Here is a 26,373-nt window from a genome sequence, read left to right on the forward strand (position 1 = left end):
TTTTTGCTGCTCGAGGGAGGGGGGGAAGGGGGTGCACATGACATGTTCCAAGCATGTACCGTGATAGGCTACTGGACCAGCGCACAGGTTGCCTTTATCGCTCAGAGTGAGTGCAAAAACTGGGCTTGGATTGTAAACTTCCCCAGCCCACCCACCTTGTTTATCAGCTGTCTTCTCTTTCTCTTGCTCCATATACATATATATACACTCTGGACAAACTGTATGACAATCACACTGGTGAATTCACACATACAATCAAAGAACAGGAACAGAAATGGAGTTCAGTCCTCTCATCTTTTAAAAATGATCTCTGACGCTCCTCGTGTATTAACATTTCATTCAGATGCCACCTCCCTCCAATTAGTGGGTGGCGGTTTGGCAACTGTAATAGCACCCCCCCCACCCCACCCCACTCCCCCCCCCACACAAAAAAAAAGTTTTGGCTGCCTCAGGCCAAAGGACCACCGAGCTAACCGGGTCCCCGAAGTTAATACGAGGAGCACCGTACACACACACACACACACGCACACACACTGTAAGAGCACCGTAGGTCAACAGCGGCAGCGCTGGCTGGCCCACCGTATCCAAGTGCTAACTGTTTTCAATTTGTCAGTTTCTTCTTCACCCTCCTGTCCTATTTCTAATGGTTTTAATCAGAGAGCTCTGGGGGAGGGGTTATTGCCTCCCCAACTCTCTCGCTGTCAGGACGCAATAGTGACAGGGCGGACTCCAGGATTTCCAACACAGGAAACGCTCTTTTCCACGGTTGCACATCACTTCCTGAAGCTGCTCTCGGTTAACATTAGTGTGCGTCTACGCAGTCGTCTTCCGGAACCTTCTTCCAACAGATAGGTAACATCAATAGCTAGAATGCACACAAATCAAAGAAGAATTTAGTTGCTCACTGTGATTTATTGATGCTTAGGCTCATTAACCATTTCATTCAAAATAACAAGGTTAATTATTATAGAACAGGAGGCCGCCATTCGGCCCATTGTGCCTGTGCTGGCTCTTTGAAAGAGCTATCCGAATAGCCCCACTCCCCCCTACTCTTTCCCCATAGCCCTGCAAATTTTTCCTTTTCAAGTATTTATCCAATTCCCCTTTTGAAAGTTATTATTGAATCTGCTTCCACCGCCCTTTCAGGCAGCACATTCCAGATCATAACAACTCGCTGTGTAAAAAAAAAATTCTCATCTCCATGATACAGATGATCAAGTTTAAATCAAAGTTTTAGAATTACCACTAAGGTAACAGGCCAGGTGACTGCAGGATGGACCCCGACCATTTATAGGGGCAGCCACATCTAACAGCTCAGTGAACAGTGAGAGACACCACAGGATGGCAGATTTCCAACGCCTGAAATGTTAACTTATCTGTTCTCTCCACAAATACTGATCAACCTGCCGAGTGTTTCCAGCATTTTCTGTATTTGCTCGAGCCTCCAATGATGCAGTTTGAATTGCAGGACAGTCTGTGTCCTGCCACAGTAACCAGGCTTCACCATCACAGCCACCCTAAGTGTCACTCGCTAACCTTTTCAGTCAGCAAGTGCCCCAAATAATGTTGAGCTGAAGGAGCGCTCTAAGTAAAGCTCTAACACGCTGCAGCAGAGTGACAGGACGCGGCTCGACACCTGCAACTGCTGACACGTTGAGCTTGGCATTTCAACCACGCCACTGAGAGCTGGGTTAAGGCCAGACAGGTCCTCACATAGAGGGGGAGAAAAAAAACCCGATAGGTGCTGTATCTTTAACTCAGCCCTTTATGTGGAAGTACCACTGAATTCCTCCAAATCCCTCCATGGCCTCGTCCCTCCCTATCTCCAACCTCCTCCAGCCCTACACCCCTCCCAGACCTTTGTGCTCCTCCAATTCTGGCCTCTTGTGCATCCCCGATTTTAATCGCTCCACCATTGGCGCTGTGCCTTCAGCTGCCTAGGCCCTGAGCTCTGGAAACCCTTCCCTATACATCTCCACCTCTCTCTCCCCCTTTAAGACACTCCTTAAAACCTACCTCGTTGACTAATCTTTTGGTCACCTGTTCTAATATCTCATGACGTGGCTGTGTCAAATTTTGTCCGATAATGCTCCTGGGACATTTTACTCCATTAAAGGTGCTATATAAATTCAAGTTATTACTGTGGTTGAATTCCAGCTCCCCATTGCCACAGGTGCTGTCATGCACAATTTGTGACCACAGGTGGAGCCCTGGGAACTGTTGCCCTGCTTGTCTTTTTGGTTGCTAATAGCACATGGGAGAGATGGCCAAAAATAAGATGGCAATGGTTTTTAAAAATTCATTCTGGGGATATGGGTGTCGCTAGCAAGCCAGCATTTATTGCCCATCCCTAGATGCCCATTTGTGAACTGATGGTCTACCTTAGAGACTTCAGGCAGACATAATTCTACTCTAGACTGAAGTTTCCTTTCCCGATTTATCATGCCCACCCCCTTCACTCATGCTGGGAGCATCGTTCCAAGGGCCATGGCAGTTCTCTGATCTTTATCCAAGTATCTGCTCTTCACCTGTGAGCCTACACAGACAGCATCAGGCGTTTTGACCCTGCTGCGCTGCAGGGTTCCAAGCAACCAACCCTGCCCCTGCCCTGATACACATTCCCTGCAGTATAACCCACTCGATAGTGATCGGGAGCAGGATGTTTTCCTCTTCAGTCCAGAGGTACAGAGGCTGTGTAGTGCCCTAATGCCACCACGGCCAAGAACAACTAACTCAGCACAGACCAGGTATTCCCACCTGGGACCTTGCTTATCTGCATGGCTGTGTACTACACTGAGCAGCTCAATCGTTCCACTACTGGGGAAACTGTTCTGCCAATAGCCAAGCCTCACCGTTCTTTCCTGGGATTTTGGCCAGCAAGTTCAGCAGGATTTTGTTGAGTTTCTCTCTCTGCACTCTCTGCTTTTCCTCTGGGCTGCTGTCCACTTTCAGAGCATTGCTGCTCTCGCTCTCTTGCTCCTCCAGATGTGGCATCTCAGCAGCTGGCTGTTCTTGGGCGGTCGACATGTCCTCGATGATGGGGGGTGGCAGGTCTTCCTCCTGAACCACCTCCTTGCAGTGCACTTTTGTTCGTTCTGTTTTCCACGATGACCTGTGTTTTTTTGCCCCCCAAAAAAAGTAAAAGGAAAAACACTTGACATTTTGTTGCAGGTCTACCACCTCAGGCCTGTGGTTAATTATATTTAAGATACACCACACGCACAGAGTCTGCTACTGCAACAGTGTCAGATACTACATCTCATTCTATTTGCTGCTGTGTGACTCACTGAACATTAAAAGAAATCACGCACACGTGCGCAGAGTTCCAAAGTTTAATCCTTTTACTCCAATGTCTCATCCTTAAGAACATAAATAGGAGCAGGAGTAGGCCATACGGCCCCTAGAGCCTGCTCCACCATTCAATCAGATCATGGCTGATCTTCAACCTCCTTTTAGAGTATTTGATCACACAGGCCTTTCCCAAACTATTCCAAAGTCGATGTTTGAAGGGAGATGTGCCTGTGTTGGGGCAGATTCACGTTCAAAGCAAGTGTCTAGCAATCCCTGCCTTATGTCTCACACTGTGATAGGGGAAGATTTCAAAATTAACTTCGAAGAAGGTTCTTGGTTTACAGTGACTGAATAAATAAAATTCAATGTCTGTTTCAATGTTCCCCTGGCCGGCCTTCCACCTTGCACCCTCCGGAAACTTGAGCTCATCCAAAACTCTGCTGCCCGTATCCTAACTCACACCAAGTCCCGTTCACCCATCACCCCCTGTGCTCACTGACCTACATTGGCTCCTGGTCCGGCAACGCCTCGATTTTAAAATTCTCATCCTCGTTTTCAAATCCCTCCATATCTTTGTAAACTCCTCCAGCCCCACAACCCTCCGAGATCTCTGCGTTCCTCCAATTCTGGACTCTTACACATTGCCCATTTTCATTGCTTCATCATTGGTGGCCGTGCCTTCAGCTGCCTGGGCCCTAAGCTCTGGAATTCCCTCCCTAAACCTCTCCGCCTCTCTCTCCTCTTTTAAGACGCACCTTATAACCTACCTCTTTGACCAAGCTTTTGGTCACCTGTCCTAATATCTCCTGATGTGGCTCAGTGTCAGTGTTTGTCTGATTTACGCTCCTGTGAAGCGCCTTGGGACGTTTTACTACGTTAAAGGCACTGCATAAATGCAAGTTATCGCCGTTTCCCCTGGGGTTCTGAAGATGTTATTCGGTGACACCATGAGAGGTGATTTCCACATCCCCGACTTGGACCTGATTTTTCGTGGGTCCCGAGCGCAGATAATGTGAGCCTCTTTCCACTTGCTATTGGAAACTTGTGACACTAAGATACAGTTAAAAGGGGAGAGTAGCTTGGGGGCTGGAGAGCGTTAGGCTACTCGAGTCCACTCCCAGAGCTCTAACACCAATATAAAAACACCCATAGACTTCCATCCCCTACTATGTTTGAAAGAGTGGGTCATTTCTTATTGTATGGGTGAGGGAGCAACATTAGATAAAAGCTACGAATCACTAACTATGCAGACCTTAAACTTTCTGGCCTGCCTTCTGGTCCTCCAGCTCAAACATGCTCATATTATATAATATTCCACCCCCCTCCTGCCACAAGAGTAGTTAGTGTGATTCACGCAGCACCAGCGATGGGAAAGTGTGTGCAGTAGAGGGAAAGTCAAACTAACATGAAACCAAACCTCAACTAAACAATAATGGGAAAATGTAGCTCAATGATCTCTTGGAGGGGGGGGGGGGGGGCGGGGAGGAACAGAGCTCCCGGGGGTGGGGACGGGGACAGGGACAGGGACAGTACACAGCTCTGGGGGGGGGAATAGTATACTGTTGCTCCACACTGCTTCCCACACCCAATATAACACATACATCATGGGTTCAATTTCAAGATAGTGCAAGATCTTAAGACTTGATGCTTGTTCCCAGCTAACCTGGAAGGTGATGCCCTGTCCTTCTGCATTATATCCAATATAACTGCAATAACAACCGCGTTTCTGTGAACAACATCTTATCAACATTAAGCCCCAATTTAAAATAGACACACACATGCACAAATATTATGAAAATCTTCATAAATGAATCAGTCAGCCACTCATTCACTTATTTATCCACTAATGTCTTTACTCACATCTTTGTTAAGGCTGTTTGGTAGGTGGGAGTGCAGCAAAGTCTAAGATGAAGGGAAATAAAAGTCACCCAGTATCAGTGGAAATGTCGGTGTTTCTGAATCAGCTGATATCAGAGAACAGTGCACCGCTCTCCAACAGCAACAGTAGGTGATGAGCGAACTGCGTTCCAAACTGAGCTGCTGTGGGATGGGTTTCTAGAGGGCCAAACGGTACCCGTTCACTCCCCATCGGGCAGACTCCAGCCTCCTAGCGCCACGCACCGTTCCCTCCAGCTGGCACAGTGGCCTGGCTCTGCACTTCTCCGTGGCCATGATAAACACTGCTCTGTGGTTGGCTCAATACGAGGTGCGCTCCTCCCATGGTTGAGTCCGATTCCCTGCCCCTCCACCCCACTCCTGTGTGAAGGAATACAGCTCACCCAATGTTCTGCCTAAAGGCTTGGGGGAGAACTGGTGGAACTTGCCCAACGAGTGCAGTCAAGTTCAAATGAGAACCAAGTGGAGATTCAAATTGACCCTAAAGATAATGGATTTCTGCTTCCTGCCCCATATCCCCCCCTCAGTGGGGACCCATCCCACATTGTACAGCCGCGTGGTTTAATTACTGTTTGGATCACGCATCGCTCATCCCCTAGTGCTGTCCCCTGCACTCCTGAACTGGAATGCAGCACTGCGGAAAGCATTCCCAGCACTTCGGGAAAGAAAAAGCTACAATTCTTCGACGGAGCCCGTCACAACACTGCAGTGTGCTGACGTATCGTGACATGCAGTGTTCTGGAGAATTGGAGCTTTGTTTCCTTCAGCTTGTGAGGAAATCAAAAATAATTGTAAAACTAAACAGTAACTTTTTAATCTACCGTAAATCTTTGAGTGTAATACGCCCTGTGCATAGAACAATCTCCCCCTATCCCTGTCCAAGAGTTCTGGGCTGTGAACTTTATGAAATGGTTTTAATATATTTTAGTACTCATGTATAATATGCACCCCTTCCTCATTTTTTGGGAGGAGGAGAAAAAAAAGGTGTGATACTCGAAGATTTACGGTATATAGAATTAACAGTATTCTGTATAAACAATTACTGGAGTGTTTTAAAAGTAATTTAAAAGGGAAGATGACTCACACGGACATCCCCAGTCTGCAAAAGGCAGGAATCGGTCTATTCTGGTTTTGTATAAAGCTTCCTCCTCCCCCCGACCCCCTGCCCAGTCACAGTTTCGATTTTTTAAAAACAATTATAAAAAGTTACAGCTATTAGTTGAAACATTGGTATCCATTCCTCAATGATCTCCTGCTTCTTCTGACTCCATTCACCCAACCAGTCAGCTGTGTGAGTCAAAGGGCAAGGGTCGTCTGCCATTGCTCTGGGTCACTGGTCCAGGAGCAGTGAGCAGAAGGAACGAGTGCCCCAGTTTCAAACTCTTGGCCTGATGCTGTGCCTGTATCATCTCTCCCTGACCCATTTTTCTCAGTCTTTCCCCTAATTTCTCCCATTCCTTTCTCTCCTGAGGCTGCCAGACGCCCTCCAGTACCTCGCCCAAGGGGCCCATTCTTCACACCTGACCCTGGACAGCAGAATGCAGGATATTCCATTTGCTGCTGGTTTCTAAATTATTTAGATAAACAGTAATCCAGCTTGAAGTTAATTAAAAAAAACAACTCTGATCAGAAAAATTCCCTTATTCCCTTTTTTCCACCTGTGGAACCTCATCCTGTGCACCCATCAGTCTAAGAGTGGTGTCCTGAACCAGGGCCCAGGGAAGTTTCTGACCCGCAACAGATTTCAAAGTGGGAAAATTACTACCACCCCTCTAACCCCATAACCAGCCACCGCGGGGCACCCAATGTTTCCCTGAAGAAGGGAGCTCCTTTGCCACACCATTTACCTTTCCGAGTACCCTTCACCGTTACCTAATCAACTGCTCGAAGATTAACCATTTATCCTCTTACTCTCCTTTACTTGTTAGGGCATGTGACCAGATACTGAATGCTCCGCGGCACAGCGCCCTGCACCTGAGCCCAGGCGGCGAGTCTCTGTAGGCTATTCAACTGCAAGAGGCACCCTGCTGATCTGGTCCTCGCCCGACACCCATCACACATGGGAGTGAGAGGGGAAAAATAAAAGAGGGGGGCAAATCACGGTGGGAGCCTCTGGCGCACATCCTAGTGACTGGTACCAGAGTGAAGTGGCACAGGTGTGGCAGCAGACCGCCCCCCCCCCTCCTCACCCACTCTATTGGCCATGGAAAGGTGAGGGGGTTCTAAATAAACTTGACTACCCTCAGTTGGGTGTGAGTTTCATCAGTTCTCGGGCAAGTCAGCAGGTAGAGGTCACTATGCAGTACGAAGATTTCCGGTTTCCTTGGTGGGAGGGTCAGGGAGAGGGGCCGGGAACGTGAGGAAGGTCATCCCATTTTGCTCTGAATCGCTCCTTTTGTTAGCTGACCACAGCAATCCACAGTCTGCTGGGAAGGGGTATTAAAAGCAGGGAGAAAAACAAAATTCTAAGTTAAAGATTCCCCCTCAGCCCCACTCCCAAGTATGGTACAGTAAACAGTCAATCTGCACTTCGAGATCAGAGCAAGCCAATTAACCCTTTGAGTGCAATCTGCAATGAGATTTCAATCCTAATTACTTTTTCTTTTCCCTCTCCTCTCCTGAAGAAGCTGACTTTCACTGGGATACAAGGTGCCCTCTGGTACCATTGCCCAATTGGCCAGTCTCCAGGTGTGAACCGTGACAGTGTCGGTAGGTTGTGGGATGGTGGAGGGCATCATAGCCCAGTCCCATCCCATCCTCACTTGCTGTCCACAAAAAACGAACCTTGCAGCGGGGGTCAGGGGGGCGGGAACCCTGGCTGATCTCTGCTCCTCTCTCTAGTCCAGGGTCAGAGGTTCACTGCAACTTTCGGCTGCAGCCAAGGCGTGAGATCAGCCAACTCAAGGGTAAAGGTCAACCTGGTCCGTACGTCTCAGTTACACATGGCCTCTGCCCAACGTGTCATCAGGGGAGCTGCAGGACTGTCCGAATCCACAGGATTCTCTGAAAGGTAACAGGTTTTTGCTGGTATAAACTTAAGGCCTCAAAGGATTACAGGCAATCCTGCTATGGATAACAGAAAGTGCAGCCAAAGAGTTAAACAGCAGACTAACTCCTAATGCCACTCACCTTCCTCCATTTCTCTTGTAATTTTCTGGTACGTAGTGAGGCTAGTTGAAAGAAAAAAGGAAAATGAATGCATATTTTGTTTTAAAAAAGGGGTAAAACATAACAATACAGTGAAACCCCATCCCTCTCCGGGCCCCGATCGCAACACACACACAGGCCTGCTTCTGTGCTGTAATATTCTAGGATCACTGGGTCGAGGGCTGATCTCCCCGCCCCCTCACCCCCAGATGCTGAGATCAGATGACTTAGCCCAGACTGAACCCTGGGATCTTCCTGCTCCAATTTGTTTAGTAACACACCGCATGGTTGATTTTATCCACATAGCAACAGGGGAAACTACTTCTGCAGTTTTGTACAAAGAGCAATCAGAAATGGAATATAGGGACTATTGCTACAGCCAGCGCACAAGAAACCAAGATACCAAATTATTAGATTATTAAACAGGCTTCCTTCCTCTGTAACCCAGTCTGATTACCAGGTGAGTGGAGAAAGTATCTCTGACAATATGACCCTCTGTTATTCCCAGTTCCCTGGGTGCAGTTTGGCTGTTAAATCAGCACAATAAAAACTGACTGAATGCAAACAAAATGCAGCTGATATTTACACCTCACAGATTATGGATCTCGGGTGCTGGGATTATATCACTGCCAGGTAGCCTCCATCCGCCACCATCCCTCCCTCTCTGGACCCGCCCTCCATCCCCGGACCGCTCTCCCACCCTCCCTCTCTGGATCACCCTCCCTCCCTGGACCTCCCCTCCCTCTCTGACCCGCCCGCCCCGGACCCACCCTCCCTCCCACTCCGGACCCGCCCTCCCTCCCACTCTGGACCCGCCCGCCCCGGACCCGCCCACCCTCCCCAGACCCACCCGCCCATCCTGCCTCCCTCTCCGGACCCAACCGGCCGCCCTCCCTCCCTCTCTGGACCGCCCGCCCTCCCTCTCCGGACCTGCCCTGCCAGGACCTTGTTTGCATTTCTCCACCCTGGCCTGTCTCCTGCCGGCGTCTTTCCATTTGCGTAGTTTTCTGACAGGAATACTAGGGCCCTTTAAAGGACGCTGAATTCCCCAAACACACTGCTCTCCAAAAATGTCGAACGATTGACCACCTCGCTGTGTAGTGCAAGGTGCTAAAACATTCAGGAGAAGGTCATGGGAGAAATGGGGCAGAGGGTGGGTATAAACTAAATGCCCATCGGGGCGGTGGTGTGCACTACCGAAAATAAACTAGCTGTGAATAAAGCGGCCGTCGCCACTTGTTACTCCCTGAGACCTGTCCTCTCAGAAATTGGTCCATTCTGCTGTCATATACAAGGAGATATACTGAACAAATGTTTCCCTTCTGACCAATTCCAGCCCTCCCCCAACAACGATCCCAACCTTAACACTTACAGAGAAATCTCTTTTGGGCGTCAGTTTCTTAGGGAAGTGATCGAATGCGTACGATTTTGTGCAGACGGGGTAGCGGTTCCGGTGGATCTTGTAGAAGAGGTGCGCAGATTTGTCCAGGCGATAATCGCAGATGTAAACATCCTGGTCTTTCACACCCTTCGGCCTCCCTGAAGGATTGAAACAAAAAATACAAAGGGCTTCAGTCTCCAGCACACGTTCAGAACCAGGTGACCCTCTAATAAAGCTCGGGCCAGAGCAAGACTGGGTCTCACATCTTTTCTTGAATGGATTGTATTTCATAGCATCAATGTAGGTACAGCACAGGAGGCAGCCATTCGGCCCATACTGGCTCTATGAAAGAGTTATCCATTTAGTCGCATTCCCCAGCCCTGTAAGTTTTTTCCCTTCAAGTACTTATCCAATTCCTCTTTTGAAAGTTACTATTGAATCTGCTTCCACCACCTTTTTAGGCAGCGCATTCCAGATCATAACAGCTCTCGGCATAAAGCAATGTTTCCTCAAGTCACCTCTGGCTCTTTTACCGATCACCTTAAATTGGTGTCCTCTGGTTATCGACCCTTCTGCCACTGGAAACAGTTTCTCCTTATTTACTCTCTCAAAAGCTTTCATTATTTTGAACACCTCGATTAAATCTCTCCTTAACCTTCTCCGCTCTAAGGAGAACAATCCCAGCTTCTCCAGTCTCTCCACATAACTGAAGTCCCTCATCCCTGGTACTATTCGAGTAAAATTTCTTCTGATAGTCATTGGTGACTTTTCATTAAGTTTAAGAAATTCTCTGACCCTCATGTTTAAATGTGACGTGTTAATGTCACCATGAGATCCACCTCCTGCTCTCTCGACCCTATTCCCACCAAACCACTCAATAAGGAATTCAGGAGAAACTTCTTTACCCAGACAGTAGTTAGAATGAGGAACTCGCTACCACATGGAGTAGTTGAGATGAACAGTATAGATGCATTTAAGGGGAAACTAGATAAGTACATGAGGGAGAAAGAAGTAGAAGGTTATGCAGATAGGGGGAGATGAAATAGGATGGGAGGAGGCTCATGTGGAGTATAAACACTGGCTGTAAATTCTATGCAAAAACTGACAGTTGCCGAACCACCGTTCACTATTGATGTCCAAACTTTTCTATGCATTAATTGCAGGAGCTAGGCATTTTCCATTTTGATTTGAGATTTCCAGATTTCATAGTAAAGGAGTGTCAGACTCTACAAAAAACACATCACCTCGACACAGGCTCGGCTCTGATAAACCCCTAAACAGCAGATTCTGAATCCTCCTGGGTCTGTGATGGGAAAAAGGAGAAAGGAGAAATTTGGAAATCTGAAATCAAAATGCAAAGTGCACAGTCCTCCGATGGTTTGGCTGCTTAAAGCAGTGAGTAGACAAGTCCGACAGGCCAGTAAAGACCCAGGTGCTGATATAGCTGCGGTAGGGGTGCTACAATCTAATTAATCTCAAATTACCACCCTATCAGTCTAGTCTCAATCATCAGCAAAGTGATGGAAGGTGTCGGCAACAGTGCTAACAAGCGGCACTTACTCACCGATGCTCAGTTTGGGTTCCGCCAGGATCACTCTGCTCCAGATCTCATTACAACCTTGGTCCAAACATGGACAAAAGAGCTGATTTCCAGAGGTGAGGTGCGAGTGACTGCCTTTGACATCAAGGCAGCATTTGACAGAGTGTGGCACCAAGGAGTCCTAGTAAAATTGAAGTCAATGGGAATCAGGGGGAAAACTCTCCAGTGGCTGGAGTTATACCTAGCACAAAGGAAGATGGTAGTGGTTGTTGGAGGCCAATCATCTCAGCCCCAGCACATTGCTGCAGGAGTTCTTCAGGGCAGTGTCCTAGGCCCAACCATCTTCAGCTGCTTCATCAATAACCTTCCCTCCATCATAAGGTCAGAAATGGGGATGTTCGCTGATGACTGCACAGTGTTCAGTTCCATTCCCAACCTCACAGATAATGAAGCAGTCTGTGTCCGCATACAGCAAGACTTGGACAACATCCAGGCTTGGGCTGATAAGTGGCAAGTAACATTCACGCCAGACAAGTGCCAGGCAATGACCATCTCCAACAAGAGAGTCTAACCACCTCCCCTTGACACTCAACGGCATTACCATCGCCGAATCCCCCACCATTGAAATGCTGGGAGGTCACCATTGACCAGAAACTTAACGGGACCAGCCACATAAATAATGTGGCTACAAGAGCAGGTCAGAGGCTGGGTATTCTATGTCAAGTGACTCACCTCCTGACTCCTCAAGCCTTTCCACCATCTACAAGGCACAAATCAGGAGTGTGATGGAATACCCTCCACTTGCCTGGATGAGTACAGCTCCAACAACACTCAAGAAGCTCGACACCATCCAGGACAAAGCAGCCCGCTTGATTGGCACCCCATCCACCACCCTAAACATTCACTCCCTTCACCACCGGCGCACAGTGGCTGCAGTGTTTACCATCTACAGGATGCACTGCAGCAACTCGCCAAGGCTTCTTCGACAGCACCTCCCAAACCCGCGACCTCTACCACCTAGAAGGACAAGGGCAGCAGACACATGGGAACAACACCACCCGCACACACCATCCCGACTTGGAAATATATCGCCGTTCCTTCGTCGTCACTGGGTCAAAATCCTGGAACTCCCTACCTAACAGCATTGTGGGAGAACCTTCACCACATGGACTGCAACGGTTCAAGACGATGGCTCATCACCACCTTCTCAAGGGCAATAAATACTGGCCTTGCCAGTGATGCCCAAATCCCATGAACGAATAAAAAAAAAAAATCTGCCTCAGGGCCTTAGACTAGTGCATAGAAAAGTCAGCCAAGGTTCCTGCTCCTAATCAGTACCCAGTGTGTAGTGCTGGAAAGTAGGCATGTGGAGTCTGGGTGAAGATAGGATTGGGTTTGAAAAGTTTGCTCACACTTGGACAATAGTAAGGGTAGGTGCTCAGTGGAAGCCAGGGGCTGCTCTGCAGGGAGGGAGAGAAATCTATGTCATCTCGAGCTGCTCTGTGTCTGTCTAATGGACAGCTCCGAGGTGTCATTAAAAGAGGCTTGGGACCGTTTGCCTGCTCAGCCAGGGAACAGCAGTAAAGGATGGGAGTAAAAAGGCTGAACAGTTAGCAGCTGCTTACTTGCAGTCATCTCTCACTCACCTTTGCAGTATGTGTAGAGGTCCAACACACAGCAGGTCCCCACCACTGCCTCCAAAGGGATAATCTCGTACAGTGGCACCCTGAATAACTCATTATGGTAAAACCGTCTTGATGGGGAGTGATGGGTCTCGTGGGGCCGGAAATAATGGTGACCAAAGGCAAATCGCTCCCCTCTGTCAGAACAATATATTAGGTCATTCAGCATGAAATGAAGACTGAATTTCAAAATACTACACATACACACACACACACACACACACACATCTCCAACCAGTGCATCGCTGGGATTGCAGTAAAGCATAATGCATAAAATTTTCAGACTTCAACTGTGAAAAATACTCAGTACAATTCTAGATTCTGTCCTTACAAACTTAGGCTATGTCTGGAGAGCGTTTTTTAAGCTGTATAACACTGGGGTGCAATACTGGTGAGTACAGGTCTGCCCCTGTATAACACTGGGGTGCAATACTGGTGAGTACAGGTCTGTTACTGTACAACACGGGTACAGTAGTGGTGGGTACAGGTCTCTGTACAACACTGGGGTACAGTAGTGGTGGGTACAGGTCTCTGTACAACACTGGGGTACAGTAGTGGTGGGTACAGGTCTCTGTACAACACTGGGGTACAGTAGTGGTGGGTACAGGTCTCTGTACAACACTGGGGTACAGTAGTGGTGGGTACAGGTCTCTGTACAACACTGGGGTACAGTAGTGGTGGGTACAGGTCTCTGTACAACACTGGGGTACAGTAGTGGTGGGTACAGGTCTCTGTACAACACTGGGGTACAGTAGTGGTGGGTACAGGTCTCTGTACAACACTGGGGTACAGTACTGGTGGGTACAGGTCTGTCCCTGTATAACACTGGGGTACAGTACTGGTGGGGACAGGTCTGTCCCTGTATAACACTGGGGTACAGTACTGGTGGGTACAGGTCTGTCCCTGTATAACACTGGGGTACAGTACTGGTGGGTACAGGTCTCTGTACAACACTGGGGTACAATACTGGTGGGTACAGCTGAGAAATAACTTAAGCTGTTTAAAAATTGTTACTGAGTTGGTCTGTCCCATCACTCGCCGCCTTACTTTTCATTTTTCCAGAGCTTTTCGATGCGGAAGATATCAAGTTTGTCACGGTTGATGTGTGATAGCAGTCTGTAGGACTGTCGGACAGGCTGCCCCTCAGGACCTCGCCGATTATCTCTCATCAGATAGACACAGTCACCTGCGGCAGAACACACACTGACGTCACATGGAGTTTATCAAAGGATCGGAGAAAGGAGACAGAAAAAAAGCCGCTTAAATCATGGGGTTTAATTTCCTCTGCTAGCACATTCATGCGATCTACACGGGTTGCTGACTGTGTTACAATTGTACACAAAGGACTTTTACCTAAAGTGTTGATGTGGAGATGCCGGTGATGGACTGGGGTTGACAATTGTAAACAATTTTACAACACCAAGTTATAGTCCAGCAATTTTATTTTAAATTCACAAGCTTTCGGAGGCTTCCTCCTTCCTCAGGTAAATGTTCAGGAGCTCCTTGAAGCCTACGCATTTATACATATAGAACAATACATGGTGTTTACAGAACACGGTGATTGCCTTGGCAACGGGCAGTTGCAGGGGCATTCTGTAAACACCATGTATTGTTCTATATGTATAAATGCGTAGGCTTCAAGGAGCTCCTGAACATTTACCTGAGGAAGGAGGAAGCCTCCGAAAGCTTGTGAATTTAAAATAAAATTGCTGGACTATAACTTGGTGTTGTAAAATTACCTAAAGTGTTAACCATGAACAACAATGCCCCCCTTTTCTTTGATCAGCTACTTTTCTGACATGCACAGAATCTTGCACCATGTTTATGAGACTCTAAACCAAGCTATTAAGGAATCGATGGAGGTAGAGCTTCTGTTTGCCCAGTGTGGAATGCACACTCTCTTCCTGTAGGGACACATCTCACCTTTTGAAGTCCAGAGAGAATGTAGGTCCAAGTTGCCATGGCTTGGGTTCTCCCCCAACCCCGGTCCCCGCCAAGTGTTGGGGTACTGTTGGAGTCTAACCAACTAAAAATGCACAACTTACCAGCATAAAGTACTGGTAAGCTTCCCATTTCTTCTGCAGTTGGGACTGTCCTATTAGTTAGGCCACTGACTAACATGGTGTTCCGGAATCCCAGCTGCCAGTGATGGATTGTCAATCGGCAGCAATGCCCGGGAGGACCGTGAATCAGCTTAGGTAGTGCACTACTGAGACTACTTCGCAGGGTTTACACAACGGTAACTGTCCATGTGGCGCTTCTTGGAGTTGTCTTGACCCCAAAGAAACCCTACATCCCATTCCCACCACAAAACGACAGCTCCTTAAAAAATATAAACGCTTAGATAGAATTATAAATGAACATTAATGTCTCTTTGGGCATTCTACTCCTGCTTCAGGTACATTTGGGTGTAAGTGGGGAGTGCTGGCGCCTTCTCATGGTCATCCTCATTAACCCATGCACGATTGGCCTCTTCCTGCCCCCAATGCACCTACCATGTCGGAGCAGCAGATCGTCCCGCAGCAGGCAGATATAGTACACACAACCGGGCTGAGCATAATGTGGCTGTGGGATCATGGGAACTTCCTGCAATAAAAGAACAAAGTGTGTGACAGGATGACACAGGGCAGAAAGTGCCAGCTTACAGGTCAGGTGCTATTGTCCAGTGTTGCACTGAGCGGTGGTGGCCGACATAGGGATATCCTGCCTGCGCTTTATATTTTAATTTAAGCACTTAATTTGATTTTTGTTCCTAGTTTCCTCCCCTACTCCCTGAAAGGTGCTGACTGTTGTTGGGGGGCACATGCACTGCAATCCCATAACTTGTCCATATATAAAATTAGAAGGAAAGTGTCTGTAGGCTATTCCAATACAGACATCATGACAGACCCTAACACCGTCTCCCCACCCACACACTTTTGAGCAGAGGTCACTGGATAGCAATCAGGACTGGGAACCCCGGCTGATCTTTTTCCCCTCCTACCCAGCCTGGGAACTCCTGCTGTAGCCCCCCCAATGAGATCAGACTGGGCATCGGCCCAAGCATCACCTGGCCTGCACTGCTCAGTCCGACCCCAGGCGACACTTTCAACCAGTGAAGGAGTCAGCCATTTGTAATATCATTACTGACATTTCATACCACCACTAACATGTCCCAAAAGTTTTTTTTTTAAAAAGCAGAATTTACAGGAACTCGTGCAATTAAGTTAAATATCTGCAGCTGTTTAACCAGCAGGGAACAGTGCTGGGAAATATGTTACCTCATCACGGGGCACTGCACACAAGTTTTAACAAAAGAAAAAACCAGGACTGCCTTTTACATCCCAAGCTTATAACGTTAAGCAGAACGTACAACACCCTCTCATATTCAGAGGGGTCAGCTTACCCTCTCCACAGCTCGAGGATCACACTGCTCACACAGGTAGTGTTCAACATCTGCAGTTACACGCATGCAATCACAGTGCTGCCACACCTAGGGAGAAAGGATTACAAGAAATGAGTACATAATGCTGAGCATTTCACTGGAATATACAGACTACCCAGGTCAATGGACAGATTCCTCGTTCAATTCAAGGGCACTTAAGTTTACTTAAAAACACAGGAATTATCAGGCACCTATCTATGATCTCTAGTCACCAGAAACACACTCATTCCTTCTGTCCACATCGATGGCCTTGTTGCAAACTCTGTGCGAGAAGGTTATACCCATCTTCCCATCCTACTCTAAACTTCTCTATTTTTGATCTCGGCTTCTCCAGTATTTGAACAATTCACTTGGTCCAATTTTGTCAATTTGAAAGCATCGATTAGGTTGCCTCAAAGTCTCCTCCTTCCCAAAAAAAAAGCCCAACTTCCTTAAACTTTCCTCATGAGTTAGCTAGAATCATCTGTGCTGCTCATTGCTGTACCCTCTCGAAGGCAATAAAATCCTTCCTCTGCTTGGGTGACCAGAACTGGCTGACCACACCCTTATAAAGTAACAATACAACCCCTTTTTATTTACACTCTGCTCCTGTAACCCAGTACCACATGTACCTTAGCAACTGGATCGACAGCTTCACAGATTCATCCATTCCGGCCTAGTCTTCCGTCTTCAATGTCCGGGCACAAGAGCTTTGTCCATCGGGAATGCCTGGGGGAAATTTGGTCATGCGGCTCCTGCCCAAATTTCCCATTAGTGTTGCTGGTGGATGAAGCACTTGCGCCCAGACGCTGAAGGCGAAAATCGGGATCCATAAGTCCTCGGTTTCTTTGCTGATCAGCACGCTGCACCAATATTTCATTTAATGCACACTCCTTGTTTTATCATCTTGCTTCCATACCAATTTTTTTATGTTTACGCACATTAAACTGCAGCTGCCACTCACTGGCCCAGTTACCGAAAAGTCTAAATGACCCCGAATGTGCTTTATCCTCGGTCCATCCAGATTGTGATGATGAGGGTCTGAGTCACCTGACTGTAACTATCAACAGATAATGCTGAAGTATTCGCAAGTTCGTGTGTTGCGAACTCTATTTAAATCATAGATTCAAAACAACATGTCTCTACGTATCTTGCATCAATAAACAATCAGTTGGGTGTCTAACCTATACAATAACCCATCACTATTTAAGAGTCTCCAGCCCAGTTAATGATAACTCCATACAGGCAGAGTTTCTTCTTGTCCAATACTCTCTCCAACATCCCCATCTCTCCCAATAGAGTCACACCCTAATTACCCAAACTGAGTGTTTAGGCACAAGTTGACAGAGCAAAGAATTAGGGACCCCTAAGCCAGTACATGGACACCACTGGAGGATAATCAGTTAAAACCGTGCTGCCTCCCAGCATAGAGCAGTCATCAGCTTCTGGTTTAGCCAGGAATACACTACCCATTAGAGCACTGGCTTCTCCCTGTGCCATGGCCAATGTTCATCCCCCAATCAATATCACCAAAACAGAACATTATTTATCTCATTTGCTGTCTGCTGGCCCTTACTGAGCACAAATTGGCTGCTGTTTTTGCTGATATAGCAGTGTCGGCTGCACGTTGAGAAAGTAATTCATTGGCTGTGATGTGCTTTGGGACATTCTAAGGGCGTGACATTAAATAAATAGAATCTTTTTTTAAAGCCACTATAAAATTCTCTTTTATTTGCCCCCTTGAGACGAGGAGTCTGAGTTTTCTGAATCTAAATTTTTCGCAATCTAATTCCCTCAGTATATGGTACAAGTCGAAGAAATGCAGCACTGCCCTGTAGCAGCCACTCACCATGCACTTCTCACACTGAATCATCAGCCCCTCGTCCTTATACAGCCCACAGATGCAGCGAATCACATCGTCGTCTTTCTCGTTCCCGTTCTCCTTCTCCCCAATGGACGTCTCGCTGCTGTCCGCCTCGCTGGCCGTCTCTCCTATGATCTCATCAATCTGGGCGGAGGCCTCGTGTCGAGCATTGTAGTAAACCTTCCTCAAACGGCAAACGTCTCTGCCTACGGAAGACTTCCGGCCGTAATATTTCTGAAGAACACAGTTTCAAATAAATACTGAAGTACTACAATGCGGAAATATCCATCACTCTCACTTATACTCAAAAGAAATTGGGGAAACTCCCAATGGCTCAGCAGGTAGGTTCACTACCTAGTGTGGTGCTAAGACACAAGACCAGAAGCTTGATTGCCAATCTGCATGCAGTTAGCTGATCTCAGCCATGACAATGGTAGGGCCACCGTCCTGAGAACCCCTTAGGCTTACTAGCTGGGGGAGGAATACAAACAGTTAGGGTCCTTGTTCCTGATCATTTTCCTGCTGTGAAAGTGCCTGCGTGGGCATTGAGTGAGAACAGGATTAGGCTCAGCTGCAACATCCTCAACAGTCCAAAAGTCTGTCAACACCCACTGTCACATATGAAGAATGGGCATTTGAGAACTGCACTCTAGCATGATTCATGTCTTCTGGACAGGAGGGGAGAAAACTGGGAGGGGAGGAACAATGTTGGACAGGGAGAGCTTAGTCTGTGCCATTTTGCGAGAACCTAAGAATATTTCCCTTCCCATGATGGCACTGTGCGGACACTCTGGAACCCCCGCGCACCCCCGGGACCCTTGAACCCCTGGGCACCCATCGACACCATTTAAAAATTCTCCAGTTGAGAAAAGCCCTGGGATTGATGAACATGCTGCGAGAAGAAATGATACACATCATCGACTAGTGTACCACGACATCTGATATCTTAACCCGAAGGAAATGACTGGTCACACTCAGTCACAACAGTGGTTATGAAATTGACTGTGTAAACTCAGCCTGTAACGGGTTTATTTATAACTAGGATCAAATGCAGGGCACTGGTAGATGTTGTGAATTAATACACCACCCTTTCACCTCTGAGACCTACATTTAACTCCAGCCCAGAGTGATGGGATGAAAGAATCACCTGTCTGCTGACTGTAAGAGTCCGACATGAAATGAGACCGAGCAGTCTCAACCCTGCCTCTAGTGGCCACAGGCCTAGAGTACAAAACTATCGTAACATGGCACAAAATTACCAATCTCACTCAGAGGCAGCACAGGAGAGCTAGTGTGGGAAATGAAACACATGTCATATTGGCGCAGTAGCAGGGGCACCTATTTGGAGGATAAGGCACACTGTTGGGGCAGAGTAGATGGAACTTTACGCTCCGTCTCAACTGTACGGTACCTGACCTGGGAGTACTGACAAAAAGGGGCCTCAAAAAAAGTGTTCCATTCCCAGCACGGACATCGCTCTCCATTACCACAATCATTTCATTAAATAAAAAGGAAGACCAAACAATTACAAGCCCCCAACCTGTTCACCAATATCTACAACCCCTTTACACTGACCATGTGGATGACAGTGTTGGCATGGTGCCAGGGCTGCAAAATCCACAGCATTTATCTGGCATCTCATTATCCCAGCCCAAGGCCATAACGTATGGTCGATTACCTCACGTGCTGCGCCCACACCTGCTCCCAATTGTGGTTAATGAGCTACCGCAAATTAACCTGCAAGCAAGTACATTCTCAAAAGAATGCTTAAAACATTAAAGGCTATTAGGTCCAACAAGTCCGTCCATTTTTGATCTCCCTCAATCCCACCTGCCCGACTTCCCACACCCCTCAATCCCACCTACCCGACTTCCCACACCCCTCAATCCCACCTGCCCGACTTCCCACACCCCTCAATCCCACCTACCCGACTTCCCACACCCCTCAATCCCACCTGCCCGACTTCCCACACCCCTCAATCCCACCTACCAGACTTTCCATACCCCTCAAACCGACTTCACAAGCCCCTCACTCAGCCCTTGATACCAACCACACCTACCCAGCTTCTCTCAACATTTATCAACCTTTCTCTACTAAGGCATTCAATCGTCTCTTGACACCATTTATACTGTTGCTTCAATGTCCTTCCCTAGTAACTTGTTCTCCATGCTTTCTCCCAAAGGCTTTGACAGTATTAGGAGGCTATTTGTTCATGGAGAGGACGGGAGCTTCACAGTCTTACCCTACACTCAGTCACTGCATACTGATCAGGAGCAGGAACTCTGGCTGATTTTTCCTTTCCCTAACCCAGGGGCACTGAAATCAATAATGGCACCCTTACTGCTAGCCTGGAAAAGATCAACTAAGTCAGCACAGACTGGGGATTGAATCTGGGACGTCCTGAACTGTATGGCTCAGTACCACATCAGCAGTGCATTTACCCACTGTGCCATCGGTCCTGACTGCTTTTTAAACTACGTTCCAACTGCATTTTCCAGTGATAGCTTATGGTCAGTGAGATATTTCTGTGACCTGGACATAATTCTGATGATGTGGGAACTCACGTCAGAAGGGCTCATGAACAGCAAGTTATCATTACAGTACCGCAGCTAGAATGTGATGCGCTCACAGATGGGGGTGGTGGGATACATGAAAATACTCTTAACTCTTGTTACTGGTTTGCTGGGTTTGGAAAGATGGAAAGCAAGTGACTCACGGGGATTGTGCAGTTTGGGAATCGTGCAGTGAGGATCTCACTACTTCCCAATATCAGCCGTCTTTGCTTCCAAACCACAGGAAAAGAATTGAGAACTCAGAATCTACTTACTCACCTCGGCATTCCTGAAGACTTTCAGCATGTCTGCATCAAAGGCTTCTACAGTCTTATACTGGCCCGTGAGGATCTGCTTCTCGATGCTAATGAGGTCGATTGGGTCCGTGATCTTCTCGTAATAATCGGATTTTCTGGGTAAAAATTTAAAATAAAGTCAGTGCACACGTCTTTGAGAGATCGCTGAATAAACTAGGGAGCTAACCAAAGGCATGCAGCCAATGCAGCTCTGTATTCTGCCAGGAAGGGGGGCTCAACGCAACAAGCTACCTCAAGATTCTCTACCCAATGGGCTTGTATGTGGCGCTATCGAGACGTCTCCTGTGTCACTGTGTAAATTAAGAATGGACAACACTCACCTGGAGTGCAAAACAGGCCTGCAGCTCTAGACCACAGCCACAAGCTAAGGAACCAAGCATTTTATTTATTATCTTCGACACATGGTACAGCATCATTTGGTGCACGCGAGTTTAGCATTGAGCGGGAGCTTTCCAGGATATTGCAAAGATACAAGTACAGATTCCAGCCAACTATAGCTGATGAACATGAATCAATGTATCAATGTCACAGGGGGTGATACGTATAGTTAATCGTCAACTGGAGCTGCTTTGAGGGGTTACAAAGCAGCTTTAGCAGGGGGTGCCTGTCCAGTGTAAGTCATAAAGAGAAAGAAATATCCGATACAAAATAAAACTGTATCTGCAGGGAAGATTTATTTTAACAATTAAACACTTATTGAGAACAAGCACTGCTCGATGTCAAGGGGTGCCAGGTTCCGAGTTGGCAACAGAGGACACACTTTACGAAGTGCATCTCCTCTAATCGATGCTTCACCTTTTGTCTGGATTCGGCTCCTTGGTCGACTTCCGATAGGGAAAACTTTGTTGAGTCAAGAAGTTTTTACATTCCCATTTTCTCCCTTCCCTCCTGAAAACGGCACCCTTTTGCTGCGGTACAGTTTCATGGGTTTGAGGTACCTCACCCAACTGGTTATTCTTTATACGTGACCAGATTCAGGGAGTGCCTTCACATTATTCAACCACAAAAGGTGGGGGTTGCCCTCACTCAATTCCCACAAATGTCCACTTTCAGCAGGGCCTGTTGGATCACAGTCAGAGGCAGGGACCCCGGGTGACTTTCACCTCCCTGACAATTGCAACGCCCCTAAGGCTGCCTTGGCTGAGATCAGCTACCTTGACCCTACCGTCCTGTTTTACTCAACTACTCACTGCCTTAATCAGCTGAACCACCCGGGGGTGGGGTGCACATATTTTTATAATGAGGCTTCGCTGTAATGTGCCCTCCCCATCCTCACTTGTTGGGTACGGTAATGCAGTGGTTATGTTACTGGACTGGTAACCCAGAGGCCTGGCCTAATAATCCAGAGAACGTGAGTTCAAATCCTACCATGGCAATTTGAGAATTTGAATTCAGTCTAAATCTGGAAGTAAAATCTGGTGTCAGTAAAAGTGACTGTGAAGCCGTCAGATTGTCGTAAAAACCCGACTGGTTCACTAATGTCCTTTAGGAAAGGAAACCTGCCGTCCTTACCCCGTCTGCCTCCAATCATCCAATGTGGTTGACTCTTAACTATCCTCTGAAATGGCCTAGCAAGCCAGTCAGGGCAACTAGCGATGGGCAATAAATGCCGGCCTTGCCAACGACGCCCACATTCCAAGAGTGAATAAATCCCACCCCTCCCATCCAAATATCCCGGCACTAGCAGCAGCTCACTTAAATCAGTGAGATTGAACTCACGAGGCAAATCTAGGAGGGTAAAATACTCCTTTGTTTTGATCAGTTATTTATATTATTTTCACTACATATGCAAGAGAAACAAACACACTCAACATTCTCGTGGCACTGTGGGTACAGCCAGAAGGGGAGTTTTAATGCTCTAGGACAGGAGTGTCTGGGCTTTTTTTGTGCTGCAGCACAGGGGGCTGCAGGTTTGACATTCCTGCTCTAGGAGACTAGACATTATGCTGTGTGATATTACTGTACAAATGCTTAACCTTATTTGTCATTATTTTAACAGAGGCTTTGACGTGTTAAATGTTCTTACAGTAATATTCAGAGTGCCATTTTAAGGCTAAGATTTTCCATTCTGGAATAAAGGGAATTATCCTATCAAAATTACTTACAACATGGATATTGGGTTTGATGGCGAAACGATTTCTCAAAAAGTTACATTTGACAGAATGTCCCAACATCTCATTGAACTCTGCTGTAGCAAACACCTACTTATAGGAAAACCAATTAGCAGGTCCCACACCATCCATCACTGATTAGTTTAATACTGTCTTGCAGGAAGTGCACAGCGCCAAGCTTCCCAGATGTGAGCACTTAAGCAACAATTGCACGACAGGATCAAACAGCTGTGGGGCAATTCCCCACCCCCCCAACCCCAGGAGTCTATAAGAAATCCAGGTGAAAGATAGAGGCACAGAGTGTAGAATACCAGCAAAGTGAAAACTGGAGGGAAGATGAGGTAAGTCAGGAAGAAAGATCGAAGCTCGATTTATTCAGCACCTCGTCACATCCTCAGGACTTCCCAAAGTGATTCATTCCCAGTGAATCACTTTCTGAAGGGTAGTCAGCTTTATGTAGGCAATTTAGGAGGTAGGGGACTAAAAGGGGAATGTACAGGGAAAGCAGGAATCCATGATACCTGTTGTAAATGGGCTCTGGAGGGAGTGGGACTGATGGGCTGAATGGCCCTTCCTTGCCCTGGATTTTATGTTTTTCTTTAATTTATTTTACTCTGGGGACTGGGACATAGGTTAGAGGCTCTATGTTTACTCTGTTCCCCAAATGACATTCAGTGGTTTTGACATGGTTGCTCTTTAACCCAGGAAAATATGTAGAAAAGTTCTTGCACATTGTTTATATTACAATTTCTTCCCCTCCTTTCCTCAAGATGCTGACTCCTTCTTGGGGTCTGTGTTGATGGGCACTGACTGACATTGGGTACCTCATCCACATGGCCATTCTGTGTGTGAGATCCTAGGCAGTGAGCAGGGGAAGGGGGGGGGGGTGTGGGGGGTAAGGAAAGAGGGGAGAATGGGGACAGAAAATAGGGGCAATCACAGCTGAGCTCGTTCATATCCTCAGCTGACATGTATATACACATGCACACAGACACACACGCACACAAACGAAAAAACGCACATGCTTTCTATCAGTAGTTAGCTTCGGGGCACTTGGACCATTTGCAGTGCTCTAACTGAGATCGGCTAACTCATCACAGATCAGGGAACTGAATGCAAGATCTTCTGATCCGAATGGCTCAGCACCGCAACACACAGTGTGTTTACCCACTGAGCCAGTGGTGGAACTTGGAGTGAGTTTCAAGGCAGTTAATGTTTGCTGAGATTTAGGCAATCTTGCAGCACCTCTTTAGTTACCTTTAATCCCCTCCGTCCCTGGTAAAGTGCACCTGGGTTACGTACTAAACAAATGGCAATGGTTAACTGCTTACTTTTTCCTTGACGGCAGATTCAGTAGAGGTGTAGCCAGTGCTTGTTCCGATGAATCTAAAGAAATTTTGAAACAATGAGTGTATAAAAAACCCTGAAACGTTAATTGTAGCAAATGGTTATTTTACTGCAGGATAACTGAATCAGGACTGCACCAAGTCATACAGATATCAAATGACGTATGTAAAATTAATGTGAACTGTTAAAAACACATATTAGAAATATAAACTAGTTCATGTCTCTTTCCCCCTCCGAAGATGTTGACTCATGCTGGGATACGGGTCCCACAGGTGCCAGTTGCCCTCCAGTGCCTCACCCAAGTGATCATTCTTCATGCGTGAGCTTAGGCAGTGAATGGCAGCAGGCTATTCGGCTATAGGGGCATCAAAGCTGTGCCGGATCCTATGTCTTTCCGACATTTGCACACGTGTATTTTCCAGCAGCGCTGATTGGACAGCGAGCAGGAACAGGAACCCATTCCATGCCCAGCAGCACCTTGGCCGATATCAGCTAATGCGACACAGACTGGGGATTGAAGCTGGAACGTTTTTCTACGTTAAAGGTGCTATATAAATGCAAGTTGTGGGCCTGAAGGGCTCAGTTGCACTCAGACTATGCCACATGTTCCACTTGGGGCCTTAAAACCTCTCTTTGACCAAGCGTTTGGTCACCTGTCCTAATCTCTCTTTGGGCTCGTGTCAATTTTTGTCTGATTTACGCTCCTCTGAAGCGCCTTGGGGCGTTTCACGACGTTAAAGGTGCTGTACAAATGGGAGGAGATGTTGTTGTTGGGGTCCACATTAATGGGAAATGTTCACCAAAAAGTTATTAAAAAATTAAAAGGGAGGATGAATCACTTATTTCACATTTCTTCATTATATGAACTCATTCTGATCTAATTTTCATCAACTTACAAACTTACAATAGCCTCCTGCAAATGTGAACACATTGACTATAACTATTTACCAGGGCTAAAAGGTTAAATTATTAGGATAGGTCGCATAGCCTAGGCTTTAATTCCCTTGAGTATAGAAGATTAAGGGGTGATCTAATATAAGTGTTTAAGATGATTAAAGGATTTTATGGGGGGGGAGAGAGAGAGAGAGAGAGAGAGAGAGAGAGAGAGAGAGAGAGAGAAACTATTTCCTCTGGTGGGGTGAGTCCAGAACAAAGGGGGCATAATCTTAAAATTAGAGCTAGGCCGTTCAGGGGTGATGTCAGGAAGCATCACACAAAGGGGAGTGGAAATCTGGAACTCTCTTCCCCCAAACAGCTGTTGAGGCTGGGGGTCAAACTGAAAATTTCAAAACTGAGATTGATAGATTTTTGTTAGGCAAGGGTGTTAAGGATTATGGAACCGAGGCGGGTAAATGGAGTTAAGATTACAGATCAGCCATGATCCAATGGAATGGTGGAACAGGCTCGAGGGGCTGAATAGCCTCCTCCTGTTCCTATGCTTCTATTTCCCTCAGTCCTGTTGGACCCCACGTTCAGATCAGCACCTTTGTAGGATATGATTGTATCGGAGATGTCTTTGAAGATCTGCGCCAGACGTGCGGTGCGAGCCACTTCGATGTTCTCCTCCGCTGCGGCGAGCCTCCGGGTTCTGACCGAACGGGATGTTTGGAGCGCTGAAAATTGGGTCATGAAAACATCTGCAACAAAGGGAGGAAAAATAACTGAAGGTGTTACATGCCACCGCGCTCCTTCACCACGTGAAGCTGCACAATTCTGCTGATTAATGAGGAAGCCAGCCTGCGAATAGTGTGTCAAACCCTGCTGCACAGTATGCAGAGATCAGAACCACATTTCACCCACTTATTCACCCAGAACTTGGAATTACGGCTCCGGCTTTAATGT

General features: G+C 47.1%; 1 protein-coding gene across 2 annotated transcripts in view; it reads right to left on the reverse strand.

Moving 5' to 3' along the window:
• Positions 1 to 421: 421 nt before the first annotated feature.
• ash1l (ash1 (absent, small, or homeotic)-like (Drosophila)) overlaps positions 422 to 26,373 on the reverse strand; it is a 181,377-nt gene continuing 155,425 nt past the window's right edge. The window contains exons 17-29 of one of the 2 annotated variants that reach the window (XM_067975851.1): positions 26,016 to 26,168; positions 24,516 to 24,570; positions 21,036 to 21,168; positions 18,190 to 18,438; positions 16,323 to 16,409; positions 15,433 to 15,523; positions 13,985 to 14,123; positions 12,902 to 13,074; positions 9,707 to 9,873; positions 8,317 to 8,357; positions 5,152 to 5,193; positions 2,853 to 3,112; positions 422 to 865 (exon numbers count right to left, since the gene is read on the reverse strand). In XM_067975851.1, coding sequence (XP_067831952.1) covers positions 774 to 865; positions 2,853 to 3,112; positions 5,152 to 5,193; positions 8,317 to 8,357; positions 9,707 to 9,873; positions 12,902 to 13,074; positions 13,985 to 14,123; positions 15,433 to 15,523; positions 16,323 to 16,409; positions 18,190 to 18,438; positions 21,036 to 21,168; positions 24,516 to 24,570; positions 26,016 to 26,168 — 1,682 coding nt within the window. In that variant the 3' untranslated portion in view covers positions 422 to 773. The remainder of the gene's footprint in view (positions 866 to 2,852; positions 3,113 to 5,151; positions 5,194 to 8,316; positions 8,358 to 9,706; positions 9,874 to 12,901; positions 13,075 to 13,984; positions 14,124 to 15,432; positions 15,524 to 16,322; positions 16,410 to 18,189; positions 18,439 to 21,035; positions 21,169 to 24,515; positions 24,571 to 26,015; positions 26,169 to 26,373) is intronic. The other variant, XM_067975852.1, reaches the window with a different exon arrangement.

The sequence above is a fragment of the Heptranchias perlo genome, chromosome 44 (genome assembly GCF_035084215.1).
Source record: "Heptranchias perlo isolate sHepPer1 chromosome 44, sHepPer1.hap1, whole genome shotgun sequence".
Lineage (NCBI taxonomy): Eukaryota > Metazoa > Chordata > Chondrichthyes > Hexanchiformes > Hexanchidae > Heptranchias > Heptranchias perlo.